Source organism: Penaeus japonicus, unplaced genomic scaffold (assembly GCF_977035675.1).
Source record: "Penaeus japonicus unplaced genomic scaffold, GWHDUDI00000001_assembly GWHDUDI00000027, whole genome shotgun sequence".
In the NCBI taxonomy this organism is placed as follows: domain Eukaryota; kingdom Metazoa; phylum Arthropoda; class Malacostraca; order Decapoda; family Penaeidae; genus Penaeus; species Penaeus japonicus.
Window position 1 is genome coordinate 13,258,946 of NW_028234429.1, and position 10,000 is coordinate 13,268,945.

Sequence of the window (10,000 nt, forward strand, 5' to 3'; positions counted from 1 at the left end):
CCGCCCGAGTGAGGTCGTTTGAACCATGGGCGCTGAGAAGGAGGCAGTGCGCCTTGAGGCACGCCCATCATGCCTCCTTGTCACGCCCGTGCGTACCTCGCACCCGCACGCCCATTCTGGAAAGTATTTTTTTTATTAGCCCCCCAACTATCGGTCCGCCCATGATAACCACCCACAGACCCACACCCTCTTGACACCCCCCACCGCGCCCACCCACCAACCCACCGAGATGGAACAACAAATCAACCGCACTTTTCCTAAAGAACTAGTTTCCTTTTAGATTTATTACGTGCAACATGACCCATCCTCCCTCCCCTTCCCCTTCTTCCCTCCTCCTCCTCCTCTCCTCTTCTCCTTCTCCTTACCCCTCTTCCCTTCTCCTCCTCCTCCCGCTTCCTCTCTTCCCTCGTTCCCCCTTCCCCTTTTCCTTCCTTCCCTCCCCTCCCCCCATCCATCTATCACCTTCTCTCATGTCCCTGTTATGCTCCGACAGCAACGAAGAGGGAATGGAAAAACATGCGATGATAAACATGGTGATGATAGAGAGATAGACAGACAGACAGACAGACAGACAGACAGACAGAAGAGGAGGAGCAAGAGAGAGAAAAGATTAATAAATAGAGAGAGAGAGAGAGAGAGAGAGAGAGAGAGAGAGAGAGAGAGAGAGAGAGAGAGAGAGAGAGAGAGAGAGAGAGAGAGAGAGAGAGAGAGAGAGAGAGAGAGAGAGCGAGAGAGAGAGAGAATGCAAGAGTGCATCGTTAATGAGACTTGCTATTTGTTGCTTTAACGGGTGTGTGTCCAGTGCAACATTTTACAAGAGTTCTCTCTCGCTCGACGCTTCACAGGGATGAGATAAGAGAACAGCACAAGACGTTTGCATTTTTTTCCCCTCGGTGGAGATGTTAGAATCTCGTTCCACTCTCTTTTCTTTCGCCCTCTCTTTCGCTCTCCGTCTCCTCTCTCCTTTCTTCTCTCTTCTTACCTCCTCTCTCCCCTCTCCTCTCATGCTTTTTTTCCTCCCTTCGAAGGAGAGGAAGAAAATGAGAGAGAATAAGAATAAGAGCAGGAGGGGAGGGGGTTAGAAAGAGACAAAAGGAGGAGAAGGGGTTGAAGGGGGTGGGGGTTGGAGGGAGTGGGGGAGAGACAGAGACAGAGAGGAATGGTCGCAGGTGCGGCGCCGCCATCGCCCGCCGTAGTGCAGGCTTGTTCTCCGCGTCCCTCTCTCCTTCCCCTTTCTCCTCTTCTTCGTACTTTCCTCTTCACTCGTCTTCTCCTCTTTCTCTCCTTTTTTTCTTTCATTCACTCCCTTCCCTTTCTCCTCCCTCTTTCCTTCCTCCCTTTCTTCCTCTCCTTCCCTCCTTTCCTCCCTTCCCTTTCTTTCTTCCTCTCTTCTTTCCTTCCTTCCCTCCCTCCCTTCACTCCCTTCCCTTTCTCCTCCCTCTTTCCTTCCTTCCTCCCTCTCTTCCTCTCCTTCCCTCCTTTCCTCCCTTCCCTTTCTTTCTCCCTCTCCTTCCTTCCCCCTTCACCCCCTCACACACTCCCTGTCACCCCACACACACACACACACACACACACACACGCCTGCCCGCGCCGTGCCACGGCCGCAGACGGTCGTGTAATTGCGCTCAGCTATTCTTCCTTTTTGATTTGGATCTTGCAATCCGACGCCGCCTTTGTCTTCTTCAGGTCGAATTCGTGGGCGTGGGCGTATTTAGGGGGGGAGGGACGTTGGAAAGTGCGTGCGTAGGTAGGCGGTTTGCTCGTTTGTCTCTGCTGTTTTTTGTCTTCTCAATACCATAATGGACTCTTAACTTGATCGATTTATCAAGTTCACCTAATCAAAAAAAAGTGGATAAACGTTTTAAAAAAGAGACAAACAAATAAGCAAATAAATCAACAGAGCTTACTCTAAATGATCAATCTTACAATCCATCGTAAGGTTAATGATACAGTAGTGAATAGTTGCATAATTCAAAGAAGAAGAAAAAAAAAGAAAGTAAAAAGAACGACACTCGAAGATTACGATCGCCCATATATTTCTGTCAGGAGAACTTGGAACTGTATTAGAGATGTTGCTGTGATTGCAGTGCCGATGCATGGCCCCGACCTTCGAGCTCTTGGGAGTGTGAAGAAAGGATACAGTCGCCGATAAAGATCGTAATCTCGCTCATCGTGGGGGTGAACCGTACGGACGATTGCGTGGGCGGGTTGGTACGGGTAGATTTTTGTATTTTTGTATTTGGTTATTTCTTTTTCTACCTTTGAATGGCGACTCGTTTTTGGGATGGTTGGGGCGAGGGCTTCGCGGCGATGATTGCAGTGATAACGTCCGATAAGAAAGGCAGAGACGATCGCTAGCCCGTCGTACCCGCCTACCAGTCGGCTCGTCACATTTACCTCCCCCCCCAAAAAAAAAATAATAATAATAATAAATAAATAAAAAAGAATCAAATAAATTAATCAGCTTCCGCGCAGTACTCCATAATGGCCGACGCCCCCTACCCCCCCCCACTTCAGCAAGGCCATCACCCACATGTACCCCCCTCTCTCTCCTCTCTCCTCTCTTCTCTCCTCCCTGTCGTCTCTCCCTCCTCCGTCTCTGACCATCATCCCTCTTCCTTTTCTTCCTTCGTCTGTCTCCAGTCCTCTTAATCCTCTCCCCTCCTCCTACTCCTCCTCGTCCTCTCCTACTTCACCCTTCCACCTCCTCCTCCATCACCCCTCCACCCCCCCCCCTTCCTCAACCCCACCCACAGAGCTCGCATCTCATTCCCCTCAGACGCTCACCCGGGATGTTACATGTTATTTGCGTGACAGTTCGGTGCCTTGAGCGAACGTTTAGTTGTCACCACTGCTCCTGTCACCCACTATGTCCTCCCCCTCCTCTTCTCTTTCTTTTTTCTGTCTCCCCTCTCTTCCTTCCCTGTTTTTTTTTTTTCTTTTTCGCTCTCCCCTCTCCCCCTTCCCCTTCTCTTTCTTTTTCTCTGCCCACTCCCCCCTCGCCACCCACAGAGTCACGCCCTTATCCGTACACCCGTCTCTCATCTTGTTAAGTTTTTCCCCTCTCACCCTCTTCGCCCCTTTTCTCCAACCTCTTTTCTTTCCTTCGAATTATTATCATGTTCCTTCTATCCCTTCCCTTCGTTGGCACTTTTCTTTCGCTTCGCATCTCCTCTTCTTTCTTTATTTATTTTTCTCTCATTTTCTTTCTATTTATTTTCCTCTGTCACTCTCTCTCTCTCTCTCTCTCTCTCTCTCTCTCTCTCTCTCTCTCTCTCTCTCCTCCTTCCCTCCTTCCCTCCTTCCCTTCTTCCCTCCTTTCCTCCCTCCTTCCTTCCCTCCCTCCCCCTCTCCCTCCCCCTCCCTCCTTCATCCCCCACCTCTTCCCCTCCCCTCCCCTCTCCCCCTCTCCATCCCCCCACCCCCACCCCCGTCACCTTTCCAAACACCCACTAATGACTTCATCTCCCCAAGCAACAATAATAATATCGATAATAACTATCATAACAACGCCGAAGCGAAGAAAAATAAAAGAACATCGGTAATTCCAGTGCCGAAGAATCGTCCTTACAGCTGATGACGGCAGTAATTAGGATCATTAAGAGGAGTTGATGACAGTAATTAAGAGGGAAACAGCGATTGCACGACAGCTAATGTGATACACGTTGCCGACAAACGCCATTATCAAAATATCGCCTCCGTTATGACAGGGGTTATGAGTCACACCCTGAGGCAAGCACACACACGCACTCGGGGGAGGTGGGTGGAGGGGGGGGGGTGCCCGGTGCATGGCAAGCACGAGTTTTTTTATTTTTATTCATTTCTTTGTCTTATTCTTCTTGTTCTTTTTGTTATTCTCTATTTTTTTTTCTTCTTTGTTCTGTTGCTGTGTATTATTTTTGTCTCCTTTTTCTTTTTCTTTTTTTGTATTCAGTTTTATTTTATGTTTGTTTTATTTCTTTCGTTTGTTTCTCCTCTATTTATTCTTCTCATTTGTTTGTTTTTTCCTCCTCTTCTTTCTCTCTGTACTCTTGTTTCCACCTCCTCGCTTTATCTTTTATCCTCCTCCTCCTCCTCCTCCTCCTCCCCTCCCTCTCCACCTCTTTCTTCCTCCTCCCAGCCCTCATCCTCTCTCCTCCATCTTCTCCCTTTTCCCCTCCTCCTCTACCACCTTCTCCTCCCTTTCCTTCCCCCCCCTCCTCCTCCCTTTCCCCCTCCTCCTCTCTTTCCCCTCCTCCTCCTCCGTTTCCCCCTCCTCCTCCCTTTCCCCTCCTCCTCCTCCTCATACATAGCCAATACCCCCTCTCCACGCAACCATCAAAGGCGTAGAATGAATTATGTAGATTGAAATGATTAGTCGATTTGCGATTGCCAGAGTCTATATTTGAGCCCCCTCCCTCCCTCCCTCCCTCCCTCCTTCCCTTCCTCTCTCTCTCTCTCCCTCCCTCCCTCCCTCTCTCTCCTAAAGACCCCTTCACCCCCACCCCCACCCTATTCCAACAATATTTTTCTTCCCGCTCTCTATTTCCCGTCTTATCCGTTCCGCTTGTCTCTTTCTCTCTTTGTGTTGTCTGCTTTTGTCTTCGTTTTCGTGGTTACTCTTCGTAGTTCTACCCCTTTTCTTAATTTCTCCTCTCCCTCCTCTTCCTCCTCTTTGTCTGTCTCTTCCTCATCCTATATCCATTACCTCCTGCTCTCTCCTCCTCCAACTAATGCTACTCCTCCTTCCTCCTCCCCATCCCCTCCTCACCCCCTCCCACCTCCCCACCCTCCCCCATGCCACCCACCGCCCCGCGCCCTTTGCTTTCTGTGATGGGGAATAATCACTTACAAGCATAAATATGGCTTGTGTGTATGCGAAGGCCCCTCGCTGCCTCAGATCCGGCCAGGGGTAGGGTAGGGGGGAGGAGAGGAGGGAGAATGAGGGAGGGGGGAGCACGCCCTTGCAATAACATGTGTTCTCATAATGAATAGCTAATATAATCACTGCCGCGCCTACGATATTCTTCTGTGATATCGAGCGGCGTGCTTCTTCGGCCCTTGTCTCTTCGTAATATCTTTCTTTCTCCTTCTTTTATTCTTTTTCTTCGTCTTCTCTTCGGTTATCTTTTCTAGTTTTTTTCTTCTCGGAATGACTTGCTTCCCTAATTCTCTCTCTCTCTCTCTCTTTCTCTCAAACTCATTTTATATCTCCATATACTCCTCTTCGGACTCCCCTACCCCCTAACCACCTCCCCTCCCTCTCGTTTTTACTCCTCGCTACCTGAGCTCTCTCTCTGCTCTTTCTCTCTCCATCTCTCTCTCCGTCTCTCTCTCTCTTTCTGAAGCCGCGCGCTCCGTGTTCGTACGCAGCCAATATTTTGACGGTGACATCTTACTCTGGGCAGGTGAGGTGAGGCCATAAGGGCGAGAGTTGGGCGGAGGGGAGCGCCGGTTCCGCCCTTGTGGCTTCCCCGCACACTACCACAGTAATGTCTGATAACAAAGGAGGGACCCGGGCTCTCCCCCCTCCCCCTTTCCCCCTTCCCCTCCATCCTAGGGGACTCGTGGTCTTGTCCAACGTCTGTGCTATCCTGTTATGTCTTTATTGTTAATCTATTGTCACTGGGTATCCGTCTTCCAGGCTGCCCTCTCTGATGAGTTTCTTTATTCTCTCGCGCGTCTCCCGCCCTCTCGCTCGATCTTTCTCTTTTTCTCTCTTTCTCCCTCGTTCTCTTGCTCGATCTTTCTCTCTTTCTCCCTCGTTCTCTTGCTCGATCTTTCTCTCTTTCTCCCTCGTTCTCTTGCTCGGTCTCTCTCTCTTTCTCTCTTTCTCCCTCGTTCTCTTGTTCGATCTTTCTTTCGCGCGCGCGCTCGATCTTTCTCTCTCTTCCTCTTTTTCTCTTATCCTCTCTTTCTCTCTCTCTCTCTCTCTCTCTCTCTCTCTCTCTCTCTCTCTCTCTCTCTCTCTCTCTCTCTCTCTCTCTCTCTTTCTGTGTGTGTGTGTGTGTGTGTGTCTATTGACATCTTTCATTTGCTCTTTCCCTTTTTCTTTTGCCGTCTCAAACCTTTCGAATGTTCCCTAACCCCAATTTCCCTGGCTGTGTCGTCTCCTCCCTCCTCCCTCTTGTCTCTTCCCTCCGTGTCTCCTCCTCCTCCCTTTATTTACGATCGTCTCACTCTTTCTCCCAGAGTTTCTCTCATGTTCCGGCACGAGATAACACCTTCCTCACGTACGTCTTCTCTCCCCAGGACCGCGTTGGCGAGGTGCTCAAGCGAGCCGGCGTATCGGTGGTGCTGACGTCCGTGTGCAACGCCTGCGCCTTTTTCGCGGGTGCCCTTGTGCCCGTGCCCGCCCTCAGAGCCTTCTGCATGCAGGCGGCGCTGCTTGTGCTGGTCAACCTGGTGGCCGCCCTCACCGTGTTCCCCGCCGTCATGAGCCTGGACCTGCGGCGGCGCCACGCCCAGCGTGCGGACCTCCTTTGCTGCCTCCCAGGCTGGAACCGCGACCAGGTGGTGTCCCTGCAGTCGTCCTCCAGCGCCGCGGCCGAGGAGGGGCGCAGCTGGACGCGCCCTCACCGCCCGCCGCCCGTCACTTGTGAACTCACTAAGAAGAACACTGTGACTCGGGCCCTGCCTCCCCCCGGGGGTGGCACCGTCACGCAAGTGGTTATGCCGCCCGTCGCGCCCAGGGAATGCTGGGCGAGCACCACCACGCCCACCGACCCGCACGCCCCCTCCGCGCCCTCCCTTGAGTCCCTGGCCACGACCAACTCCACGCGAGACCTCGTGAGCGGCGAGAAGCGATTCTCGGGCGTTTCGCGGGCGTGGGCATCAGTGCTGAACTTCTGGTCCGGCTGGAGCCTGGACAAGTGGGCGGCGGAGGTCTACGGGCCGGCGGTGACGCGTGGGCCGGTGAAGGCGGCGGCGATGGTGGCGCTGCTGGCGTCGGTGGCGGCGGCGGCGTGGGGCGTGAGTCGCGTGCAGGACGGCCTCGACCTGACGGACATCGTCCCAAGCGACACGCCCGAGTACGCCTTCCTGGCCGCCCAGCAGCGCTACTTCGGCTTCTACAACATGTTCGCCGTCACGCAAGGCAACTTCGAGTACCCGACCAAGCAGCGGCTCCTCCACGACTACTACGAGGCCTTCACGCGGGTCAACCACATCATCAAGAACGACGACGGCGGCCTGCCCGAGTTCTGGCTCTCGCTCTTCAGGGACTGGCTCATCGGTGAGTAGCGGCGCTCAGGTATCGTAGACTTAAGGTTATTTTTACGAGACTTCGGGTTACAAGTAAGAAAACGCCTCATAAGTCACATCGAACCGAAAAGAATAAACAGATATTAGAACATCATGTTCAAATCAGCCGTGACAGCTGAATCATTTGGCAAGAAACTCAAGCCCGGCCTATTCGAAGGAGGAAAATAAGAGAGGCGAAACGTCCTCCGCCCTCCAACAACTGCGGCGGAGGGAAGGGGAGCCTCGGTAAGAATATCTCGAAATTGTCCAAGTGCTTCTTCCGCCCCTTTGTGTTGACGTCCGTGAAGTCATCACCGACACAGTCTTAACCTTTACCATTGTGTTGAGGTCATGTTCACACCTCAGGGAACGCATCCACTCCTCACGTCACTCAGGAACCCACATCCCGACCGCAGGGAGTTCTCGCTGTCCATCTTCCTTTAAAAGTCTGCTCTCGCCGCCCCACCTTGTCGTCCCTCGTCGGTTTGCAACACGGGTTCCCCTTCTCGCTCCACAGACGTCCTCTGTGTGTCTGTTTAAGTGTGTCTATGTGTGTCTGTGTGTGTGTCTATGTGTGCGTCTATGTGTGTGCGTGTTCGTATGCGTGTGTACTTTATATTCAACTTTCTATCACCATATCATTTTTATTCTCTCTCTCTCTCTCTCTCTCTCTCTCTCTCTCTCTCTCTCTCTCTCTCTCTCTCTCTCTCTCTCTCTCTCTCTCTCTCTCTCTCTCTCTCTCTCTCTCTCTCTCTCATTTCAAATACCTATTACACTATCATTGCCATTCATTCATTCCACATCTTGAACATGTTTGTAATAAAAATATTAATCATCACTTCGCTACCTACGTAACAGACATGCGATTTCCCCCCTTCCACCCCCCACCCAATTCCAATCCCCCCCTCCCCCACCCCCACCACCACCACCCCATCATCCCGCCCCGATACTCCGTTCCTTTGCACCTGCGCCGATGAAGTGGCCGGAATTACCTGAGTGACGCGGCGTGTCGGCAGGTTGACGGTGTCTTCGGCGTCAACGAGTCCGTCATGGTTGTCGTTTATTTTTATGTTTTTATTTCTGAATTCCATTGTTATCGTTCTTGTTTTTTTCCTTTTTTTTCGTTTTCTTTTCTTTCTTTTTTTTCGTTTTCCGTGTGTGGTAAGTCGTCAACCGTCTGTCTGCACTGTCAGCATCAAGGGCGCGCGAGGGGACGTGTTAATTACTGTAGAGTTATTCCCTCCACATTCATTACCGAGGGGAATTCTAATGCCTACTCTGCGTGGGCAATGCATCTCACGACGTCACGTAGGGAAGGCTATATTTAGCTCCCGCTGTCTTTGGTTCTTACTCTCTGACTCTCCTCTCCCCTTTCTCTCCTCTCTGACTCTCCTTTTCCCCTCTTTCATTCCTCTCCCCTTTCTCTCTTCTCTGACTCTCTTTTTTTCTCTTTCTCTCTTCTCTGACTCTCCTCTCTGACTCTCCTTTTCCCCTCTTTCATTCCTCTCCCCTTTCTTTCTTCTCTGACTCTCTTTTTTCTCTTTCTCTTCTCTCTGACTCTCCTTTTCCCCTCTTTCATTCCTCTCCCCTTTCTTTCTTCGCTGACTCTATTTTTTTTCTCTTTCTCTCTTCTCTGACTCTCTTATTCCCGCTTTCTCCTCGTCCCTGCTATTTTCCCTTTGTCCACTCCCCTCCTCCTCTCTCCCCCTTTCCCATGACCTTTATCCCCCCCCCCCACCCTGGAGAATTCCACACAAGGGGAGGAGTGATGGAGGGGGGGGTGAAGGTGCGACGAAGGGCAAGACGTATGAAAGGGTAGTAGGAGAAGGGGGAAGGGAGAGGGGGGTGATGTAGAGGGTGTCTGGCACTCATGTGCTGACGGCCGATGGCACCGTGAACACGCGGTGGGCCGGCGCGCTTTCATCAGCCGGCGGGCGGGTCGTGGCAGTGGCACTGATGAAGCGACGGGGCCAGGCATGTCTCAGCGTCGTGGGGGGTACGGGTTGGGGGGTAGGGGAAAGAGGGGAGGGAGAAGGTTAGGTAGGGAGGAGGTGGAGGTGGAGAAAGTGAGGATGGGGGAGGGGGGGATGGCACCTCAAATCACGCGTGTCGAGTGTATACTTTACTTTTACAGATGTTGCAGGCTAATTGACGGTCCTTTTCAACGTTGAGTAAGATACGCGTGGTTGATGCCTAGTCTGATCAACAATTTTAGGCGAGATTTACAAATGTGACAACTCGAATTTAAATCCGGGTATTTAGCATTTCGTGCAATAATTTACGTACAGTCAGTGTCACAACGCACAATATCCGTACAGGTAAAATAAATCACATTCAGACTGTTGATAAAATGTGAAAAGACATTTAACACATTAAACTCTAAGGAAAGAGAAGACCATGTATAGACCTATATTTTTCATAGCTTTTATTTTCGTTTTGTTCTTCGTTTTTTTTTTTTTTTTTTTTTTTTATCATCATCAGCTAACCTTCCCCTCCTTCCCCTATTCTCGCAGGACTCCAGCAGGCCTTTGACAGGGACTGGCGGACGGGTTGCATCACGCAGGAGAGATGGCACAAGAACGCCTCGGACGACGGGATTCTCGCCTACAAGCTGCTCGTCCAGACGGGCCACGTCGACAACCCCATCGACCTCTCCCTCGTCTCGCATGTGCGTATTTCTCTTTCTGTGTGCGTGTGTGTGTGTGTGTGTGAGAGAGAGAGACAGACAGACAGAGAGAGAGAGAGAGAGAGAGAGAGAGAGAGAGAGAGAAAGAGATAA

General features: G+C 51.4%; 1 protein-coding gene across 1 annotated transcript in view; it reads left to right on the top strand.

The window, feature by feature from the left end:
• The window catches only part of ptc (protein patched), a 101,808-nt gene that overhangs the window by 83,153 nt on the left and 8,655 nt on the right, over positions 1–10,000 (top strand). The window contains exons 12-13 of the mRNA XM_086552614.1: positions 6,232–7,213; positions 9,735–9,889. Coding sequence (XP_086408740.1) covers positions 6,232–7,213; positions 9,735–9,889 — 1,137 coding nt within the window. The remainder of the gene's footprint in view (positions 1–6,231; positions 7,214–9,734; positions 9,890–10,000) is intronic.